Source organism: Pleurodeles waltl, chromosome 9, assembly GCF_031143425.1.
Source record: "Pleurodeles waltl isolate 20211129_DDA chromosome 9, aPleWal1.hap1.20221129, whole genome shotgun sequence".
NCBI lineage: Eukaryota > Metazoa > Chordata > Amphibia > Caudata > Salamandridae > Pleurodeles > Pleurodeles waltl.
The window spans coordinates 776,033,814-776,057,879 of NC_090448.1; the positions used below are offsets into that span (position 1 = coordinate 776,033,814).

Below are 24,066 nucleotides of genomic sequence, written 5' to 3' on the forward strand. Positions count from 1 at the left end.
TTTCTGATGGATACAACTACCTGTGGATTCCTCACCTAATGAATACTCCCATGGCGCCAGCATTCGACGGAAATCTTCTTCCTAGCTTCTGCACGTCGACGAGGACGTCACTCTAGCCCACGCGACGCCGTCTGACGTCATACAGGCAATAAGAGGTCCTCGCCGACGTCAGTTCCCTTTTTTTCCGTGCATTCGAAACGGTTATCTTCGAGGGAGCTACTGTTACTTTAGTAGTTACAGTGTATTTTCTGCTGCGTAGTTCTTCTCTGCGGTAATAATGTCTCAGAGGAAGTCGGGTTTCAAGCCCTGTCGAGAGTGTGGGGGCAAGATGTCCGTTACAGATCCTCACTCCGACTGTCTATGGTGTTTGAGCTCCGACCACGACGTCGCGACTTGCGATTCATGTCAGCACATGAATCCGAAGGCCCTCAAGGAACGTGAGGCTAAGATATTCATGGCAAAGTCGAAGAGAAAGGAAAAACATCACAAAAAGTCTTCTTCGCCAAGGTCTCATCGGCGTCATCGAGACTCCCGGCGCCGTAGAGATTCACGGCGTCACTCTAGCAAGGAGACTCGTTAGAGGTCGCCTTCGGCGTCGGAGAACTTGGGAGGTCAGTCCCACGGTCACGCCGCATCCATCGACGCCGTTGCCCTCTCCGGCGTCACCGACTTCGCCTGGACAGGCTTCTGTGATTGAGGTGATGCAGCCTCTGGTGTTGTCTCCGGCGTCGCAGACGTCGAGGCCGGCGTCGGGGTCGCCTTCGATCCAGGCACCCCAGTATCCGGCTTTTCCCACCCCTGGAGCCGATAGTACAGCATTTCTTAATGCGATGTATACCATCTTTCAACAGATGGCTCCAGGGGGTGCTCCGGCAGGTCCTTCAGGGCCTTTGGCCTTTTCATTGGGTGATCCTGCGCCTCTACGGCCGGCACCCTTTATGCCCTTTCTCCCTTTTGGGAATGTGGGCTCGGCGCCAGTGGCCGCTCCGGTGGCTTCAGAGGGATTGGCCCCGGAGGTTTCCATCCCGTCGACGTCCGGATTTCGTCCTGTGACTCCGGTGGGTCCATCGCTCCAAGATCTCTTCGTCCTGCTCCTTCAACGACGCCGAAGCTGCCTGTGGCGCCGGACGCGGCGTCGGATATTTCTGGAGATCGGCGCCGATCTTTGACTTCGGTGGAGGCCATGTCGACTCCGCGTATCGAGCAGAGACTACATTCGAGGAGGCGTGCTCTCCGTCTTTTGGAAGAGCAGGAGTACCAACGAGTCCTGGAGGAAGGAGAGGTGGAGGACTCTGGTGATGGACTGCATGGTCTGGATACGGCCAGTGGGCTGGATACTTCCCCTGAGTGGGACCTTTCATCTCCAGGGGAGTATACGGAGGAGGCTGCTACCTTTCACGCTGTGGTAAGGAAGGCAGCTAACTTTCTGGACCTGCCTTTGCCGTTGGCAGAGGCGAAGCAGAATTTATTGACGGAGGTATTGCATCCGGCCTCTGCTGCAGCGGAACCTCTCTTGCCGTTTAATGAGGCTTTGCTTGATCCGGTGATAGAAGTGTGGAAGAAGCCAGTATCTTCCTCGGCGGTTCATAGGGCTGTGGCCAGGAGATATCGAGCTGCACCATCTGACCCTGGCTTTCTTTCTAGACACCCTACGCCGGAGAGCTTGGTGGTGCACGCCTCCTGTTCATCGAAGTCAGCGCCTGGATCTTTCCCGACGGTACCTGGAGACAGGGACTCCAAAAAGCTGGATGCACAATCCAAGAAAATATTTTCATCTTGCAGTTTGGCGTTGAAGGCCACCAACGCAACTTGCATTCTGGGGAGATACATCCATGCTCTTATGGACGATATTTCATCTTCATTTATGGAGCTTCCCCAGAGACTCTTGGATGTTGTCTCGGATGCCCAGGCTGCCGCAACCCAGATTATCCAGTCTGGGCTGGACACGACCGACTTGGTGGCTAGGGCGATGGGCACAGCTGTGGTGGCAAGGAGACAGGCCTGGCTCCGTAATTCAGGGTTTTCTGCGGACGTGCAGTCGACCCTATTGGACCTCCCGTTTGATGGGGACAAACTGTTTGGAGCCAAGGCAGATTCGGCCTTGGAGCGATTTAAAGAGAGCAGGGCCACAGCCAAATCGTTAGGGCTGCAAGCTCCTTCTTCCTCTGCCTCTTCCAGGTTTTTCAGGAGGTTTCGTGGATTTGGGCATGGCTCTTCCTCCTCTTCCTTTCGGGGGAGATTTCAGCAACCCGCCTCTTCCCACCCCTATAGATCATTTAGAGGGAGAGGTAGGGCCCGCACCAGAGGAGCCTCTCAACAGCACTCTGCCTCTTCCTCGTCCTCTGGAGGGGTGCAGCAGGGAAAGCAGCCTTAGGCTTCCACCATTTCCCACTCACTTCTCTCCTGTAGGGGGAAGGTTACGGCATTTTCTCCACAAGTGGGAGACTATTACAATGGACACTTGGGTTATCAGTATTGTGGGAAAAGGCTACACCCTTCCCTTTCGGGAGTTTCCGCCCCCCATCCCGCCCCGCCCATCTTATTGTTCAGAAGAACACCTCCTGTTGCCAGAACAGGAGGTTCAAGTCCTCCTTTCAAAGGGCGCGGTGGAGTTGGTCCCAGAGCAGGAAAGGGGTCGAGGTTGTTACTCAAGGTACTTCCTGATTCCCAAGAAGGATGGTCGGTTGAGACCGATCCTGGATCTGAGGATCTTGAGTTGGTTCCTCAAACAGGAAAAGTTCAAGATGCTGACCCTAGCACAGGTGCTTTTGGCGTTGAACAAAGAAGATTGGATGGTGTCTGTCAACTTGCAGGACGCTTATTTTCATAACCCGATACTCAAGTCGCACAGGAAGTATCTCCGGTTTGTGGTAGGGTCGCAGCACTATCAGTTTGCGGTCCTCCCGTTTGCTCTTACTTCAGCACCTCGAGTCTTCACAAAGGTGATGTCGGTGGTTGCGGCAGAGCTCAGAAGGAAGGAGATAGCAGTATTCCCTTACTTGGACGACTGGTTGATCAAAGCCAAGTCCCCGGAGCTTGTCGCATCATCTGCAGTCAACAACCCAGTTGTTGTTCGACCTGGGCTTTTCGGTGAACGTGCCCAAATCTCACCTAGAGCCATCTCAGCGCCTCCTGTTCATAGGGGCAGTACTGGATACAACATTGAATCGAGCCTTTCCTCCGCCTCAGCGGATTCAAGATATTCAGGAGTTGGTTCCAATGTTTCAAAATGGAGCGGTAGTTCCAGTCCTCAAGGTCCTTCGTCTGCTCGGTCTGTTTGCCTCCAGCATACTGTTGGTCACGCATGCTCGCTGGCACATGAGGGCTCTTCAGTGGTGCCTCCGAAGGCAGTGGTCTCAACACAAAGGAGATCTAGAAGGTGTGGTCAAGATCTCCAGAGATGCTGCTGTGGACTTGAAGTGGTGGATTGCGAGCAACAATCTTTCACAAGGAAAGCCGTTCGCGCAGTCGCCACCAGTGGCCACGGTCATAACGGATACTTCCACTCTAGGGTGGGGAGCTCATCTGGGGGATCTGGAGATCAAAGGACTTTGGTCTCCAGAGGAACAGATGTTTCATATCAATCTGTTAGAGTTACGGGCTGTACGTCTGGCTCTCAAGGCCTTCCTCCCATCCCTTCGTGGTCAGTCGGTACAGGTCCTGACGGACAATACTACCACGATGTGGTACATAAACAAACAGGGAGGAGTAGGGTCGTACCTTCTCTGCAGAGAATCTCTTCGACTATGGTCCTGGGCAAAGGACCATCAGATTTGCTTGGTAGCAAATCATCTGTCCGGGGTCTTGAATGTACGTGCGGACAGTCTCAGTCACCAATTCTCGGCCGACCACGAGTGGCGTCTCCATCCGGATCAAGTCCGTTTAATCTTCCAGATGTGGGGGTTTCCTCGGATAGATCTGTTTGCCACTCTGGAGAACGCGCATTGTCCGTTATTCTGCAGCCTCCAGTATCCGGTGCAGGGAGCATTGGGGGACGCGTTTCTGATAACCTGGTGCGACCAGTTGCTTTACACGTTTCCCCCCATACCCTTGATTCCTCGGGTGTTGAGGAAGATTCGCCAGGACCGGGCCCAAGTTATCTTAATAGCTCCGGATTGGCCAAGGAGGGTGTGGTACTCCGACCTTCTCCAACTCTCACTGTGCCCTCCGCTCCGTCTCCCTCTCGGGGCAGACCTCCTCTCGCAGTCGCAGGGGCAGGTTTTACACCCCAACCTCCAGAGTCTGCACCTACATGCCTGGAGATTGAGCGGGGCAACCTGAGTTCCTTCTCTCTCCCGCCTGATGTAGTGGATGTTATATTAGCGGCCAGGCGACACTCCACTAAATCTATCTACGCTAATAGGTGGTCTAAATTTGTGATGTGGTGTGGAGAGAGACAGATTGATCCCTTACATGCTCATCTGTCAGATGTTTTGTCTTTTGCTCTGTCTCTAGCGCAGAAAGGTTGTGCAGTGGCTACCATTAAAGGTTATTTGTCTGCCTTCTCAGCCTTCATTTGTCTTCCAGACCAACCATCGCTATTTAAATCCCCTATTGTTCTCAGATTCTTGAAAGGTCTTCTAAATAAATATCCTCCAAAACCATTCGTTATGCCTCAATGGGATTTGTCCTTGGTCCTCACTTTCCTTATGGGGTCCCCTTTTGAGCCTATGCATTCTTGCCCCTTAAGGTATTTAGTTATTAAGACAGTCTTCCTGGTGGCTATAACATCTGCAAGGAGAGTGAGTGAGTTGCAAGCCTTATCCGTAAAACCCCCTTATACAACTTTTTATGGGGATAAGGTGGTGTTGAGGACCAAGGCTGCTTTCCTCCCGAAGGTTGTTTCACCTTTCCATTTGGCCCAGACAATTACTTTGTCCACGTTCTATCCTCCGCCTCATCCTTCTTAGGAGGAAGAGAGACTACATCGCTTGGACCCAAAGAGGGCGTTAAGCTTCTTCATTGATAGAACAAAGGATTTCAGGCTGGAGGATCAGCTGTTCATCGGATACGTGGGCAAGAGGAGAGGAAAGGCAGTCCACAAGAGAACACTCTCCAGGTGGGTTGGTCTTTGCATTAAAATCTGTTACTCTTTGGCCAAGAAGGATCCTCCTGATGGTATAAGAGCTCATTCCACCAGAGCTAAGTCGGCCACTTCGGCCTTGGCCAGGGGTGTTCCTGTGGTCGACATCTGCAAGGCCGCAACTTGGTCGTCCCTTCATACTTTTGCGAAACATTACTGTTTGGACTCTGAGGTCAGATGGGACGGCCATTTTGCACGGTCAGTGCTGCAGGATTTCTTGGTTTGACCATTTCGGCACTCACCACCGGGCGTGGTACTGCTTTGGGACTCTATTCATTAGGTGAGGAATCCACAGGTAGTTGTATCCATCAGAAGAACGAGTTACTAACCTTCGGTAACGACTTTTCTGGTGGATACATTAGCTACCTGTGGATTCCTCACGGTCGCACCCGCCTCCCCGTTGCCTTTCTGGTCTTACCAAGTAATCCTTGAGTGTGCTCCTCTTGGTCTTCAAGGCTGCAATAGATTTTGTATATATGGATACTTGTGTGTGTATATATATATGTATGTGTATATATATATATATATCTTTTTGTATATACTTGATTTGCATATATTTGTTTGTTTGATTTAAAAAAAAAAAAAAAAGGGGAGTTATATTAAATCTACAGCCATTTTATTGCAATGTTGTGTGATTTACAATGTTATGGGATGTTGCTTTGCTCTTTTCATTGCATTGGTTTATTATTCTCATGCACGTAAAAAAAAAAAAATGTTGGTACTGACCTCTTACTGCCTGTATGACGTCAGACAGCGTCGCGTGGGCTAGAGTGACGTCCTCGCCGACGTGCAGAAGCTAGGAAGAAGATTTCCGTCGAATGCTGGCGCCATGGGAGTATTCATTAGGTGAGGAATCCACAGGTAGCTAATGTATCCACCAGAAATGTCGTTACCGAAGGTAAGTAACTCGTTCTTTAGGTATGTTACTGATGATATATGTTTCACACTGTTTAGTCTGTCAAAGGAGCAATCGGGGAAAGAAGGCAAATACAGTAATCATATTGGCCAATTTACAATACTGCTGACAGATTTTGTAGCATTGCCGGTTTCCAGTGTTATGAAATACATTCTTGTGATTGCTTGTTTTCTAAATGGGTTGAGGCCTATCTCATACAGATACCAGACAGCCTGACGATTGCCAAACATGTTGAGAGAACTAATACCTTGATTCAGGCTTTCAATTTCCATTGAAACAGATCTTGACTTTCATTTTAAAAATGAACTTTTGCAAATAATTTGTGCCCCTCTCCAAATTTATCAGACGTTCCTTTGTAGCTATTGTCATCAGTCTTCCGGAGTGATTGAGAGGATGAATAGGATCTTCAAAGTAAACTGGACAAAGTATGAAGTGGATGGATGCTCATCCTTTTTTTATTTTGTATTTTTATTGAGCAGTAGATGTACACCTGAAAAATGGACTGGTCTATCGCCCCATGAATTGTTCATGAGCAATGAGATTGAATTATAGTCCTTCAGCTGCACTTCTTTCAATTACTGGCTGACGTCACAGTGGATCCACGCTAGTCACACAAAAAGAGTGAAGGTGATGGATGAAGAAATGGTTAAAGTGACCAATGATTCACAGAGACAAGCTTAAGTTCGCCGCACGGATCCAGAGGGGTGAACATTTAGGGTTAAAACCTTGAAGATAGCAAAGTCGTAGAAGTCCTGGTTGGTGAAAATGACAATCCTGGAAAAGGTACAAGTAGCACTTTTCAGTTTCAAAGCGAGGACAAGAGTGACAAAATGTTGCAGTGTCAAAGTCAAAGGCATTAGTGGCAGCAAGAACAATTAGTCTCTGATCTAAACAAGAGGCTCCAGTTGAAAATCCAAGTTACAAGAACCCCCAATAGAAGACTGTTCACAGTGAATCGTGCAGCTAAAACTGATCAGCGTTCAAGTTAATTTGTGTGTGAAGAAGATTCAATAGTAGTTTTAGGTGAAAAAGAAAGATCTGAAGAAAACCACTCACTGAACAGAACATGCAAAAGAAAGCACTGTCAACAAGAAAGATTAAAGTCAACTGTTGAAGTGTCTGAAGCATTGAATTAGATTCAGAAAACCGCGAAAGTGAATCACTCGTTGCTATAAGGCTACCAAGAAATAGAACTCCACATTGAAAATGTACATCACCTGATGGCTGTATCTAGCAACAGTGTCTAAAGAAGTTGAGTGAGACCCAGAGATCTACAGTCCGATAAACAATTGTAAATACATATTTGAAAATGAACCTGAAAATGTAGAAACACCTTGAATTATTTGAAAGACCGTAAAAAAGTGAGACTGTTTGATAAGAAGAAGAATCTTTTTGCATGTATGAAGCAAAATTAACTTTTGGAAAAAAATGTTTTTTTAAAGTTTTTTGTTGTGGTTATTGTTTTAAAGAAATAATAAAAACCGAATATTGTTTTGAAGAAAAATTTCGTTATTCGTTTTTTTGTGGAGATTCACAATAAATTTGTTTTAGTCTCAATAGAAAATGGAATACAGCAGATGCTGTAAAAATCTTAGTTTATTTGTCATATTAATGATATTGCTAGTCTGTTGTGCCTACTTCCTCCATGGGATATGTTGCTATAAGGATTGAATTAAGTAGAGTACATAATTGAAACAAAGTGAAACATAACACACTGACATGTAGGGAAAGTTTAGTTAGTTGATTTCTTTTTTTTGTAGTATATTTTTATTGCAAAGCATGTCAGTATATAAACAATATTTTGAAAAGTGGATTAGACAATAAGTCAAATAATAGTCCTAGTCATGCAGTAAAATATCATGGAAGAAAAATCTTACCTATTACCAGAAATAGAATGTGTATTAGTTAGAAAGGGTATCCTAAATTGGATGAAAATTCCAACATTTTCCTGCAATCTGTAAATTAGCTGTTTGTATGATGCCATTTTATACAGTTAGTTGGTTTCAAGATAGCATTCATGTTAAAATGTTGAAGGACTATGTAGATGAATGTAAGTTTGAGATACAGTATGTCGAAGATCATATTTACAACCAAATGAGATTGTGGAGGAGAATAGAAGAAAGAAGTACAAAGTGATGGAGACGGTGTTATGATTTCCTGATTTAATAATTCTTAATTAACTGTTTTTAGTTATTCTAGAATAACCAGAGGGGAAAGGGATATGTAAAAGCATTTTCGGGATTTATAATTTTTGTGTATTGTTAACAATGTAAATCATTGACAGTATGGAAACTTAAACTAGATTCAACAGCTACAATTTCCCTTTTTCTATGAAGTGTAGAAGTGTGTTTTCTTAATGGATGTTAACTAGGACACATTTCTGTGCAAAACACCATTTTAACCAAGATGGAAGTCATCTTTCACTCAGCTGCACGCTTGCCCTGCTGCGCACATCCTCTCCCAGCAAACTGCAGAAATGTCAAGTTGAAATCATAATAGTTTATTTCTTTTGTAATTGTTCTGTTCACGGTGAACCTTCCTCAATTCAGTAGTAATTTACATGTAACAATATCTTCATTTACCTCCATTACTTCCAGCAGAACTATTAATTTGGAAAAAGTCTGATTGTCAATTTGTTTTGCTTTGGTTAAACATCTCCTTATACTTTTAGTTTAGTTTAGGAAATGTGTAGAGCGCATGGCTACCAGAAGGCCTCCCAGCGCTAAAAAGGGAAGTGACAGCTCGGGGCAAAAACCGAAGGAAAAACTATGATGAGAATAAGAAAGTCTTCAGTTTCTTAGGAAAAGTTAGTTCTAGATGTTCTTGTCGGAGTTCTAAGGGGAGGGAGTTCCAGAGGTGTGCAGCTTTAACTAAGGAGGAGTTACCTCCCCATATAGTTCTCTTGAATCGAGGAGTGTGAAACAGCAGGGCAGCAGAGGATCTCAAAGTCCTTGCTGGGACGTAAAATGAAGTGTTTTGCCAAAGAAATTAGGACCCTTGTTATGAAGGGCTTGGGCTTTGTGTGTCTTGCATAGGGCCTTAAAGTTAATCCGTTGCCTTATGGGTAGCCAGTGGAGGGAGACTAAGGCAGGTTTAGCCGATATATATCTGGGTGTATTCTTGAGTAATCGCGCTGCCCCATTTTACCCTACCTGCAGTCTCCTTATCACGTATTGAGGATTTTCCTCTTAGTTCTTAAGAGGCAAAAGCAGGATGAGGCGATCCTTTTGGATTGCTGGTCCATTGTAAGGCGATGGTCTAGCCAGAAGCCTAGGCTCTTTATATGGTCTTTAGAGGGCGGAAGATTTTAAAAATCCTCTGGAAGTAGCGTCGGAGAGTTGGAGAGGGCACAATTGCCCACAATCATTAATTCTGACGTTCCATTGTTAAGTTTAAGTTTGGACTCAGTCATCCATTTGGCTACCATAGAGGGTGCTAAAAAAAAGCATTCAAGAAAATGGGATAGTGCTTAAATGATAAGGTAATTACCTATTTTTGCATGCCCTCTAATATGCCAGAGAGATGATACATTTGCTCACACCACAATCATTCTGTGAAAGTTCTTGTTTTCTATGCAAGAATTGTATGTAAAAACCCCTTGATTTTGGGAGTGAGCCAGAAGATTTTCTGGAGATGTAGATGCTGCTAGGTATTGACTGTCTTTCTGCTGCTTTTGCTGCCCATTTGGACTTTTGCGTACTAGGTATAACTCTGCATCGTAGACCCTTCATGGTGTTGACTCGGTTTGGCTTATTTTTTAATTTTGTATAAAATCCTAAAGCTTTTGATGTATCTTGAACTTAGTTATTGTTTGGATCCACTTAATTGTTATACTATCTAAATCTATTAATGTTCTATATTTTAGTTGATGTTGGTGTTTTGGGAGGTGCTTTAATGCAGGGCCACATTGCTTCATGAAATTGAGGTTAACACAGTCTTTGATCTGGAAAATTGTGGGAAGTCTGGTTGAGTTAAAAAAATAATTGTCTCAATTTTTGAGGACCTTCAATTTGCACCCGCACAGCTGACACTTATCAGAGACGGAGGATTAGAAATTGAAGAAATTTGTAAAAAGAAGTGCCCTTGTGCTCTGCAGTCTATTAGACAGAGATAGCAGAGAGTAGAGGCACTACGTGTGGGATTAGGTTCCTTTGGTTGCCTGTGTAAGATGCACACTCATTATTTGCTTATGCAGGAGCTAGAAAGACACTTTAAAAGTTTGTTCCATTTTCTTTTCCCCTTAGGCACTTTTGGTGTATACAGCTGGCTTCTTTGCCAACATGGGCAACTACAAATCTTTTGGGGACACCAAGTTCATTCCCAACCTTCCTAAGGTAAGACATTTGTAATCTTCCCTTGTGTGATCGTATTTGTTCCCACTGGAATGAGTGGTGTAGCAGCAAACGAGTAGGAAATCCTAAATGTAATAAAGTTTAGACTGAGGTCGAAAGTATGTGTTGATGATAATGGGAGGAAGAAGATGTATCAAGAGTGTCAAATGCTTGGCAATACAGTGTTTTTGCCCCCTGCAATAGCTCCCTTGAAATCAATAAAGAAATCCATTTGTTGCTGATAAAGCAATCCAAGCTCAGTCCTCATTTAATCTTTGCATTTATTATGTATGTGCTCTGAAGACCTCAACTAAATCTGGTTGCATCACAACTCCTACTCCTCCGAGCCTCTGTTCATAATATAACATTCAGGCCCCCCCAGCAACAGTCTAACATGCCGTACAGATTCCTGTATTTCATTAGTAGAACATAAACCATCTGCCTCTCTTTATAACAAACACATTAGAATGTATTATATACAGATATATAATACAATTATTGCCTATTGGTTTAGTTAAAAGCTATAATAATACAGAGTAACCACACATGTGGACGTACTGGCCTCGCGGATCGCCTCACACCTTTAGCTTATCATTTTTTTTAAATTTTTAAACCTGTCATCACTAGCCCCTGCTCATAACATGCCGTCCCAGTTCCCCCAGCAACAATCTAACATGCAGTACAGATTCAGATATTCTAATAGTATAACATATTAATTGAGATGTCTGATAGCAGTGTTGTCTGCCTGTTAACTTTCCATGCGAGCCCTGTGCATCTGTAGTATGTTTTCTGTAGACCCCGCTCACGAAGGGTGTGTACATTTAGTCACACTTTATAATCCTTCATAAACTCATGTGTGAGTTTGAGTGCCCAGTATACATTTGATATTTTTGAGCAGCCTCTTTATTTCCCTGATGTGACGTCTTCAGTAAGATTGCCAACAAAGGTGGTAATGTCACTCCTTGGGCGGAACAGTGATTAATGTCATCTGGAATATCGGTGTACAGGTGTTCTAGTTCCCTGAATTGAGTTTCTGGGTAACAGCAGCCCCCCCTCCCTCCCACCCCCACCAGCCAGCTGCCAAGAAGCATTTTCATGATGTCTGGTTTTGTATAGACGTTTTACATAGTGCTTTCCATACCAGCTCAAAGTCTAAATTGTTTTAGAGTTGCTCTGTTTGTACTGTTTCTATAGCTTCATACTCTGTACATCTGGTTCCCTTCAAAGTGAATGGTTGAAAGAGCATTATTTGTAGTTTGTCTTATAGGGACATATTGGTTGAGGTATGGAGGATGTAATGAAAGGGCATTGCACGTTAAATTGCTGTGCACAGGGTGCTGCAGACAGTCTGGAAATAGACACAATTGTAGTCAGGTACTCCCCTTGTAGACTCTACCACTTCATATGCTCCGCACCTGCTGCATACTGAGGCGGTCCAAGGCAAGATAAACCAAAGGTGTTTGCATGGTTACAGAGACATAGATGATGCTGCAAAGGTTTCAGAGAAGGGTTGGAAAAAACAAAAAGGCGAAGTAAGAATCGAGTGCGGTCTGAAGTGTTCAAATGTGGGTCATTACACAAATAGAATGATGCTGTGCCTGAAGTACTAAATATTGAAAATGAGATTTTAGAGGGCATTATGGCTCTGTATGTAGGGAAGGAAGGGTTCAAAACATTAATGTGCAAGAGGAATTGAAGAGTTGTGCTACAAGTGTATGATGTGAACACTGATGGAAAAATATGTTTGTATGGAATTAAAGTGAGTGTATTAGATAGCGCTGGTAGCCAAATCTCTTGATGGGTAAGAGAAATTCAATATGTTACCTAAAAGCAAGTAGCAGAGTTCAGAAAAGCTGATATTTAACCTCAAGCACGTAGGAATAAGGACAAAATAGGTATGATTGGGATGACCAGCAAGAATTATTAATTTAAAGGGAGGAACACTCCGGGTAGGATTTATATTGAGAAAAGGGGCAACAATTTGTTGGATTGTTGATGCCAATTACATCTAGGGATAAGATTGGATTCAACTGAAAGAGAAAATAAAAAAAATTCTGACTAGGTTGTCTTTGCCAGAAAGCTTTGATCTCTGGATTATAGCTGAGAAAGGAGCCTTTCCACTTTTACAAAATAGGACCTGTTCCCAGGGCCTTTACAGCTGGATCTGGAATAATTGTTTGCTAGAGTTATCCTAGAAATAGATATTATAATAGGGATTCCTTGTTGCCAAAAAGTGATTCCAGGCCCCAGAAACAGCCATGCCCATGAGCTCCAACAAGGGGAGGAGGAGCCACCATCACTCAGCTCTATATAGCTCTCACACATCTCCCACTACATGGGATTCCTTGTGCCAGTGTTGTGTAGCCATTTTAGTTATAGCACCATGCACATTATTTTAGCAAACGAGGCCTACTGCTGTGCACTGTAACCTAGATATATTTTAATCAGCCTCGTTTATTATTTTAGCAATAGCCACATTTGCAGTCTTGTTTTATTTCTCTCTATCTAGCTGTTCTTTGCCCAGGCCAGCACTGCATTCTGAAACAAGACATTTCTTTCACTCTGTGCTCTCTGAAGGCTGCAGTAAGATAGGTTGCCGGTAAACGTGGTAATGCTTTGTCTCTGGTATTCATAGAAACATACACATCTTTACGTAGGGACATTTTCTCAGAACATCAGCTGTTTTATTATAAAAACACTTCTTCGTCCCATACACGTAGAGGGAGATTCCAGCCAGGTGACCTTGACTGTATGCTGATTACTGAACGCTTCGCTACAGCTGCTTATGCAGACTTCAGGCCTCTTGATCAGGTATGAGGGATGATGCCTTCCCAGGGGAACCTTAAGGGCAGAACTAAAGCTTAACATGCTGTGCTCTAATATATCGTAGGTAGGAATTATATTAATGACTCTAGTGACAATATGGTAGCATTATTTTTATGCTTCACTCTCCTTGTCACAATTCTAATCCTGTCAAGCTTCATTGTCCTGGTTATTGCAGTACATGCTTTATTATCTAAGATGCAGTTGCTTCATTAAAACCTTATTGAAACTTACACTGCCTCTGTTTATCCTTGTATATGTGAGACTAATGTAACTGAGAGAAACGGATGAGATCTGAGTGACCACGATTTCCCTGAGGAGTCAATTGTGTCATGCGCTCGGCTGCCCAATCACCCCAGCTCTTGGGTGGAGGTGAGGCACTGCTAGTCAGCTGGAGCAAAACCTGGATTAGGCCGACAGGTGTCACCTGTAACGGGTCAGACTTAGTCCCCCACACCGCAGGCGATTCTCCCACTCAAATACAGTAGTCTCATTAGAATGATGAGAGCCTACGCGACACCAGAAAGGGACTCCAAGCTTCAGAAACAACCGTTCCTATGAGCGCCAACAAGGGAAAGAGGAGCCACCATCACTCAGCACTACATAGTGCTTACATGCCTCCCGCTGCGTGGGTCCTGCCTGGGCAGAGCTTGGGCCAAGGGCTGGCGTATCAGAAACTATCATAGCCAAGATAAGGCAGGGCAAGGCCATCTCCCTTGGTTCTGCATCGAGAGGTCAAAGATAGCTGGCCAATTGCAAACGTAAATATACTATGACTTCTATTTTCCCTTTCTTGACAGTCTATTGTTAATAGTCGAAGGAATATGTGAGTGAAATTGTATTCTCCTATCTGCCCATCATTTCCCCAGTTTATCAAATTGCATTCACTTTTCATCCTCATCGGGAAAAGCAAAGGCACTATCAGCCCCACAGAACCAACGGCCCCAAACATGCTACTGAGTATTGTGTGGCAAGAGACATAGACCTCTTAGTTGAGGAAGTGGAGAGCATACTGAAGAAGAATGCCTCTGCAAAGGTGGCTGAAATAGTTAAGAAAAGGCCTAAGGCATGCAAGAAAGTTAACCCTCCAGTTATACAACAATCTACGAGGAAATTAACAGCGCCTAAATCAAGTGATTTCTCATTTTCAGTGACTGCTCAATTCCTGGCAGCATGAGACACGTGGAAACTATACCTAATTTAGAGTGCTCAAATAGACATGAAATTCTGCAGTCCAAACAGTCTTTACTAGCCCTGAGAACTTTTGATGAGTCCTCACAAGGGGCATGGTATTGATGATCTGCTGAGCTGTATTTATCCCCCAGTGCTGGCAGAGGCAGTTGGCCTTATTGAAGTTTGAGAGGGGAGATAAATGATTTAAAGCATGTAATCTTAGTGTTGGTGGATACTTTAGCAAAACTATCTGGGGGCCAAGAATTGCAACCTGTTGGATACTTCACATTCCAAGCTTATTACCATTACTCCTCCTGGAGGCTCTAACAAACCTGAAACTAACTTTCAAAAACTTCCCTGGGCTTCAGAATATGGTAATGCAATAGGAAGCACTAACTTTGACCATGCAGGTGTTTTTCACCCAGGAAGGAAGAACTCCTGTAACAATAACAATGGTGCAGTTCCATCCTTGGTTCCATGTTTCTTTAAGGCTCCGTGTTCAGCTGCTAACAAGGATACAAATCCCTCTTTGATACCACCCATATCTAGGACAGATGGGTCACTACCCATGAGTCCTTGCACAGTTGTTTTATACCTCCTAAAGCAGTTCTGAAGCTTAGCCTGTCTTTTCTTTGTCCAATAACACAATTGGGCCAAACTGTGTACATGAAGAAAGTTCCTAAACTGTTGATTAGTTTTATCGAAAGTAGAGACTCATTAAAAAGCAAAGTTTTACATTGAATCAGGAATGTTCGACGCTGCAACTCTATTGTTTATTATATAGATATTATTTGTTAAAAGTCCTGTTTACACAGGGGCCTTTGGGACTCACCGAGGTGAAGCTTGTAATTGTATCAATATAGCGCTTTACTACCCCAGACGAGGCGTCAAAGCACTTTTCGGCGAGTAGCACACTACTCAAGAACCCAAAAGGATTATTGGTGGATTAGTATAGGAAAATATGAGTTAATTTGTGTGGTGCACATTTGAGTCTTTTAGTTGGATTGAATAGAATAATGGATGAATAGAAAAGGGAAGAATCTAGAAAGTGTCAATTGAGAGATCATAGTAGTAAGATGAGGTTTGTGATGAGTAAAGGAGAGATGGAGGAGGGAAAAGTCTGTAGAGAGGGATTAAGGAGATCATAGTAGAAAAATGAAGTTTGGGATGAGACAAACCAGAGATACATGAGGGAGAATTCAGTAGGGCTGTTTGGGAGAGCATAGTAGTAAACTGAGGATGGAGTGAGCCAGGAGGGATAGAGGAGGGAAGAGTCTAGAAAGGGTTATTTTGAAGGTCATAGTAGTAGAATGAGGTTTGTGATGAGCCAAAGAGTGGAGATAGAGGATAGAATGAAAGAGGTATAGGGTGAGGCAGAGTAATGACGGAGTGAGTGACTTCTTTTCTCTTCTACAGTATGTCTAAAGTTTATTTATTTATTTATTTATATATATATATATATATATATATATATATATATATATATATATATATATATATATATATATATATATATATATATATATATATGGTTACAGAGAAAGGGAATGTAGGTATAAGATAATATATTGAGAGCTAAAGTTGTGTATAAATTCAGACTCTCATGCCTTGAAGCATTTCCATCTGAAACAATAGTATTAATTAACATTAGGCGCAATGTGAGATGGGCAGACATATACAGCTCTGCAACCTCCAAGCAAGAGATTTATACAATACTAAGTGTAGCATCAACCTCACTTGAGGGCCAGGATTGTACTATCTCCCAAACCGTGGTCATTCATGAAGAATTATTTTCTAGATTGAAAGAATTCTTCCAGAAAGACCTTGAAAACCAAAGTATTCCCTCTAAAAAGCATACATGGTTTAACAAATATTGCAGAGAGGCCAAAACAGCACTTGTCAAGGCCATTAAAAGTAAGCTTAGGACTGACATAACTACATGCAGACATAGGTGTGCAAATATTATCAAAATCAGTAAGACACAGTGTGAAAATAAGAAATGGGAGTATCGGCTGGAAACAGTTAAGCTAAAAGATGTCAGAAGGTTTTGGCACCTAGTAGCAAATGGAGAGCACAAGGCTTATTTTGGACCAGAAATTCATAGTGGGTTGAGCATTTTTCAGCTCTTTACTCCGACGCATCATAAGACAACACAGTTGGGGATCTTATGACCCTGTTGTACGCAATAAGGTCCAGAGAGAGCCTGTGGAGTTTACTCTAGAAGAAACCCTGAATGCAATCCAGGCCCACAAAGCGGGAAAAGCTCCTGGCTGGCCTTGACAAGATCCCCTCCGACCTATATCGTTCCAGACCCCTAATATGGGTACCATACATAAACAACCTGTCAAATGCTATAGCTGCAGGAGTCCCAATTCCCAATTCTTAGAAGGGAGCCAAAATCATACGGATTTTTAATAAAGGTGCTAGAAATAACCCCGCCAACTATCGACCCATAAGTCTCATTGACAACGTCCAGAAGGTCTATAGCAAGGAAATTTTCACAAAACGTTGGGAATGGATGTCTTCCAACAATGTGCTTACGCACTTCCAGGCTGGGTTTAAAGCCAAAATATGCGCAGTTGACCAGGTCCTATGGTTCCTGTCTAAAAATGGAACTCTATAGATATAGAACAGATCCCTGTATGTCTTCTTTGTAGATCTGCAAGCTGCCTTCAACCTAGTCCCAAGGATGAAACTATGGGAGGTCTTGGGTAAAATGGGGTTCCCTCTGGGGCTCTTGTCATTGATTCAGCAGCTATACATTCACAATTTTGCTAGAGGTATGTGGGGCCTGGATGGGGAATCAAGGGAGGAATTACAAGAGGAATGCGTCAGAGATGTGACCTTGGTTTTACTCGTTGTTTCAGTGGTTTTATCACATACCTGATGGACTGCAAGAATGATTCATCAAAAATAACAGTGTTATTATTCACAGATGCTACACTTCTTTCAAAAAAGCCTACTACGTTATGTATTCTTCTGGAAAGATTCAGTCTTTTCTGCAGAATCCATGCCCTGGAAATAAATGACATCAAAACCAAACATATGGCGTTGAACATGCGAAAAAAGCAAAAGGAAGAGTAGTCTTGGAAGGGAAGATATTGGAAAGGGTGCCCAGATTTGACTACCTAAGGGTGAGACCTATCGATTCTCACAGTGGTAAGGCCCAGATTGAGAAAAGCTCACTGACCCTGAGACATCAAGCTGGGACTATTATTAGGTACGCCAGTCGAGCCTTATTGTGTCCTACCTCCCTGGAAATCTAGATTGGCCGCAAGTTTGTGGAGCAGATGATTATGGTGCTGAACTGTGGGACTGCTGCATCCTAGATCCGCTAGAGAAGTGAGAATTTCTTTATCGTTTCCAACTACTGTACCATTGCTCCCATGATGGCTTGACTTAAATTTAAAAACAAACAGTGATGTAGCCAATCTAAAACCAATTTATATTGGATCGCTATTTGGAGTAGTTGGCACCTTAAAGAAAATATCTTGAGGCTATATTAGACAACCATATGTCACACTCAATCCCTTGGCTAAACTATATAAAAACATGACTGACTAAGTTAGGCTTGAGTGAGTAGGTGTGTACTGGCTGCACCTACCCTAATACCAATAAGTGTTCGTGAATCTGTGAATTCCAGTTACTGGATGTGCTGCAACGCTTTCAAGCAGCCTTTCTGACCTCTCAAGATTTTCTGCAGTGCCTTCAAGCAGCCTTTCTGACCTCTTTCTGGCTTTTAAGTTTGAACCATACCTTGAGGAACATATGGGTTATCTTAATCCTCCATTCACAGGGGACCTGTTTACTAAATTTAAGCTGTGCATTCTCCCTCTTGCCTCTTTCACTTGCTAATGGATTAAAAATGATAATTCTACTAATTTATGTCCTATGGGTTGCCAGGCTGAAGAGAATGAGAGCAGCTGCTTTCTTTTTGTAACGCCTGTGCCAAATAGCTTGCTCTGTAGATTGCTCCTCTCTGCCGCTCCCTCTGGATCAAAGATCGACATGGTGCATTGAGAATGTGAGATCTTTTAAAGCACCATTCTTGAGGTTTTTACTGCAAGGTAATCTTGCGTTAGTACAGTTGTCTAGCGTTCTCTGCTTCTACTCTGTATTTTAACTATTTTGTAAGATTTATATGCTAAACTGACCTGGTAGCTTATCAATGAACTTTGTGTTTTATTAGATGTACACTTTTGTAATGGTTTTATGTATACTTTTATGGCTAAGTTGACTGAAATAAAGTTGTTGGTGATGATGATGCCGATGTCATAATGCTTAGCCCTAAGAACTCAGGGGGATGGAATTCAAGAAAATATCGACTTGCCAATGGAACATGCTGTGTGGTAAATCTGCTTGTCCTTTTAAGAAAAGAATTCACTAGTCCCTTTGGTGCCAGTTAGCGCTACAACAAAGTATGGCAGCAATTTTATTATATAACAGCTCTGATAATAGCCTCTCTGTTTATGCCAGTACTCATGGTATAGTATGGTTTGAATTCTAGCAGTTCTCTTCCTTTGCACCCTTTCCACAGATTATGTACTGGGGCTGGAGGTAGGGGTGAGCAATAGTACCAGGGATGTAATGCCCTTTTTGAGTCTGTGCAAACCTACTAACTTTCATGTTTCAGAGTTTTTCACCTCCTCTTCCCTGATTTTATCCCATATTGTGAAAGGTGGGAAGTTTACTCCTGACAAGGGCAGAGGTAAAACTCCTTTCATGGTTGAGGATAAACGTAGTTGGAGGAAAGTGAGCTAGTAAACAGATATTCACATGAGAAGACCTACAGATGTATAAAATTTGCTTGTACTAAAATGCGGTTCACAAATATATTCTAGATGTACGATTTACTGCCTACTTCTGGAGATTCTTGTGAATTCATGAAAGTCATAAATCAGCACTAATGCAGCCATATACCGTGAGTGCACTTTTGTGACCTTCCTTTAAAATTGGGCTCCTAATTGGGTCTTAGGTTAACCAAGATCTTTTATTTGTTCTATCTCTATCTCTCTCTCTACCTACCTACCTATTGGCTGGCTTAACTGTGAGAGACAGCATTCTGCTCTTTATCACAAGGAGGATATCTGCACACAAAGTAGTTTTGTTTAGTGCTAGGGACTAAAGAGCAATGCGTGCTTTTTGAGACCAGTTTTTCTTTTTGTCAATGTTTGTTATAATGGTGCAGGCCCGCAGCTCCCACAACAATAAAGTTTTACAAAAACTGTGTCAAAACAGGACACACATTGTCAAAACCAAAAGGCTGACCTCTAGTGTTAGACCTATTGGCTTTGTCAATGCTTGTTTATTTTCATGTTTCCCACAAGCTTGATAAAAATGGTTACACTAATTTTCCATTGTGAATACTTTAGCATACATCTACACAATTTACTGAATGATGCTTCAAAGAAATGGTACCTGAAAACGCACAGTAGTTTAGTGAAACATTTTTTTTCCTAATCACATTTGTTTAGCATTTTCTTTTGAAAGCAAAGAGTCAAACTTTCTTTCAAGCTTCTTCAGATATTTCATGTACTCGGAGAGCAATCTGGGGACATTATACATAGCTTCATATGGCTGAACTTTACAAACATCTGTACACATTTTTAGGATTGATGGAACCACTCTCAGTAGTTTAGTCCAGGCTTACAACATTTCCTTAGAACGCTCACACTAATGATAAGGACTTTGCATTAATGAACCATAAATACAAGTTTGAACAGCATTAACATATGGCCACAATTATTACCTTAACTGCAGACAATGTTGTTCCCTGATCCATAATGTGGTATTGTAAACCATTGGCCAAAGTGTTTGTGCTGCACGGGGTTGGTCCTACTTGTCCCAAGGACAAAATAAACTGAAAACTTTTTGTCCTTGACCCCAAACAATATGTTCTGGTTGTAGGGCGATAAGAATTCCACCCCTCTATAACTTAAGTAACTATGGTATTTCGGTAATTAGATTTGTTTGTGTGTCAACTGGAAAAACCTGAATAAAAACATCTGGTTTGAAGAACACACCTTCCCTAACATCTCTGAGGAGCTCACACAGTGAGGACGTGCTACGGTGTTCAGCCTCCTGGTTTTGTCCACAGTGTACTATCCAGTAACATTGCACAGTGAATTAAAACATGTGACCTCTTTCATCACTAATCAACATGCAGGTAGGTTCATGCGCATGCAGTTACATTTGGCCTCCATGGAAGCTGTTTTCAACAGGTCAACAAATATGCTGTCTATGAGGCATATTTTAATATTATTCATGGATGATATATTGGATGATACTGAGGGCATGAAGAGAGTCTTAGAAGTGCTGTGTAGATCGGAGTAAAGTGATCTAGTTAAGAGAGAAGAGCCTGTTCAGAATGATCTCTGTGAGTTACTTTGGCTTTATAATCCCATGGAAAAGGGGTTATGCTAATCTTGTACAGAAAGCTCCTTTACAGTCAGCCATGATCAGGTTGTGCCCTTCTTGGGGACAGCCTCAAACTAGTCAGAGGTTTTAAGAGAAATTAGTATAATGTTTAGCCTATGAGGAGTTTGGTGACAAAATAGCATCCAGGATCACCAGCAGAAGAAGAACTGTGTTCAGGATGATCTAGCCCTGCATCACTCCCCTGCTTTCCTACCATTTCCTAACTCCACAGAAAAATGCAGTGCCATCAACCTCTTCTTCACTGAAATAATCTAGAACATCCAACAGCACATTGACAATGCCAAGCCTGCTTCATCTTTTAAACCTACCCATCCCACAAGCATTCCACAATGGTCAGCCTCCGAAGCAGCCTCTTTCTCAGATCTCATTGACATACTCACTACCCTCAAAGCCACTTATTATGAGAATATCGTACCATCGTCCTTCATCAAAGCTCTCTATAGGGATACTCTTTTAACCCTGCTTACCATTGGTAATTCCTTCCTCACTCGAGGCATCTTCTGAGAAGCTCTCAAAACAGGCTAGGTCATCCCTCTCCTAAGTCAACTAGCACTAGACCCTTATTACCTTGGCAACAACTGGTCCATCTCTCACCTACCATTAATCAGCAAGATCATTGGAAAAGCAGTCCGGGTTCAGCTGCAATATAACATCAGTGTTAACCATTTCCTGCACATCTACCTGGCAGTGGTCTCAGTGCTGCAGCATGATATAATGTCTATTCTAATTGTAGACAGTGCCATCTTGACCACTAAATGTGACCTTGCCTTCTGAAATTCCTTTACTGCTCCAGATTCCTTGACACAGTCAACCAGCCCACACTTGTACACACCCTTAAGTCTCAAATAGGATTCAACAGCAATGTCTTTTACTGGGTCTCCTCCTACCTTTCCCACCAATATCAGCTAGTTCTCATGGGCCCCTGCAGGTTAAAAAACATTCATATCACCTGTGGACACCCCAGGATTCCATACTGTCTTCTGTCATATTCATCCTTTATGTGCAGCCACTTGGTGCTCTCCTCATAGATAACAGCAGCAAGATTCACTAATATGCCGAATATACCCAATTCTCATTGAAAGTGTATTCTGCTTCAGGCATTCAACACCTCAAACACTGCTTGCACATCATCCAGACCTGAATGTTCAGCGCCTACCTGAAGTTCAGCCCAACCAAAAATGAGTTCCTGTTTAAGCTAAGAACAGCAAACAAGATTCAGTACAAAACTGGGTCAGTGATGTGAACTTTGACGGCTTCAAACCATACGTTTCTTGATTGTCAGGTCTCTTGCATTCCCCTTGGACATAAACAATACCCCCAAGGAACACATTCTTCCCCCCCACCCCCCAAAAAAAACAAAACAAGACAGGTGTTTCCAGCTCTCTCTACTAAAGACTACTAAAAGAAAGATTAACTGTTTTTCCCAGAAGCTGACTGCAGATCTCAAGACCTCATACTCTTGCATCTGTTAATGCCCTACTCCATATGTAAAAATCCTGATGATGCTGAAGGTGTGATGGCGAGGAATATAGATGTATCTACAAAACCATCACATAAAAGGACTGATAATGGTGTGTGGTGTTGACTTGTCAAAATGTGTTCAGTTTTATGTCTCACAATAGCCACTTTTTTCTTTTTTTCTTTCTATTTATTATCAGTCTAAGCTTTGTTGTTGTACAAGGAGGCTGTATTGCAATTGATTAGAGATGCAGACAGTTGGCAGAGTAGTGACTGACATTTGGGATGTTTGTAATTATATTCCAGTGACAGGTGCCAAAGAAATCACCTGCTATTAAGATGCTTTTTTGATGGTACACTGTTTCGTAGTTAACAGATTCCCCCGTAACATACAGTGTATGGCACTCGCCTTTCAACTGGAATCCCATGCAAAATGCAGTGAGTTTATTTAGGATCTTTATTTATATATATATATATATATATATATATATATATATATATATATATATATATATATATATGAAAAATTATCTTCTCACCGAAATCGGCAGTTCTCACTCAAAAAAACTGAATAGTGTGCTCTGCTGAGATAAAATACCACCAGAGGTACCGACAGAGCACATTATTATTCATTTTCTTATCAGAACAAATGTTTTTATAAGGACATTTAGTAGGAACAACAATCTGTGTGAACCTCCTGACACTCCTCCTTCAACATCTGTCCAGTAGCCTTTAACACCCACGGAGCCAGGAGCTTGGATGGTAACTGTTGGGTAATAGGAGGTGAGTTTTTGATTCACTGCATTTATTGAACCCCCAATAACACCCTCCAATCCCCTCCCCTCCGCCAAGTGCCTCCCTCCCCACCCCCACACACACAAACACCCACACACCTCCCCCTGGCAATCAATTCTCAAAATCCTTGTACAGTGGGCCACTTGGAAATGTGCATATTTAGTTTAAAAAAGATAAGTGTGTTTTTTGTTACAGTAAGCAAGTGTTTTTTACGGGAATTTCAAAGACTTAACCAACAAAAAAACAGAGCTTGCTGAACTCCTCTCTTTTCGACAGGCACCGCAAGACTGCTTAAATTATCTGATGCCCTGAGGAGGAGGGAAATAACTTTTACAACCTTGGTTAACATCCCTGGAGAACAGCAGTCAGGTTTTCCAGGCATTTGATTCTTCTCCAAGACTGCTCAAAGTTCATCCTTCCTTCCTTGGTTAGGCCACTTTTTACATAAATGTTCGGCATGGTTAGCATCTAGGGTAAGTTCCCCTGGCCAAGCAAGTTGAGGGTACCTTTTCATTCTGTCATGTAGAACCCACATCATTGATCAAGTCAGTTTTCAACTGGGTATGGTTCTGCAGGTCCTTTTAAACAGAGAGCACAAATCATTTCCCTCCCTTGTCCATGTCTCCACTCTCTCTGGTGATGCTGGACAAGGATCAGGGAGGCAGCTTCTTATGTGGGTGCTCCCTGCTGAAGTCTCACAAGAGTAGACTCCTCTCCTCCTTCCTTCGCCCTCATAGTTGAACTCCCTCCATTCTGTACAGGTGGGCATTGAGAAGTGGAGTGCCTTACAGTCAGCAAGAAAATAGTGTATGAGCAGGAAACAGGGGAGCCAGGCATTTTGTTGTGTTCAAATGTGCCAAGAGTTTCCTTGAAAATAAGTCATTAAAAGAAGATGATGGATGGACTCTGCTAAGCTAGCTCCCATGGAAGTCCAACTCTGTTATGTTGAAAGTTTCCTTTGAATGTTGAGCTGCAGTGTACCAAGGAGTACATGACCACATTGCCAGCACTGCCAACTTATTTCCTTTTTGAGCAAGTTAGCTTTGCTT

At 42.8% G+C, this 24,066-nt stretch overlaps 1 protein-coding gene across 2 annotated transcripts in view; it reads left to right on the forward strand.

Moving 5' to 3' along the window:
- DPP3 (dipeptidyl peptidase 3) overlaps positions 1–24,066 on the forward strand; it is a 402,067-nt gene that overhangs the window by 47,337 nt on the left and 330,664 nt on the right. For both annotated transcript variants that reach the window (XM_069207968.1, XM_069207967.1), the window contains exon 3: positions 10,244–10,333. In XM_069207968.1, the coding sequence (XP_069064069.1) occupies positions 10,244–10,333 (90 nt within the window). The remainder of the gene's footprint in view (positions 1–10,243; positions 10,334–24,066) is intronic.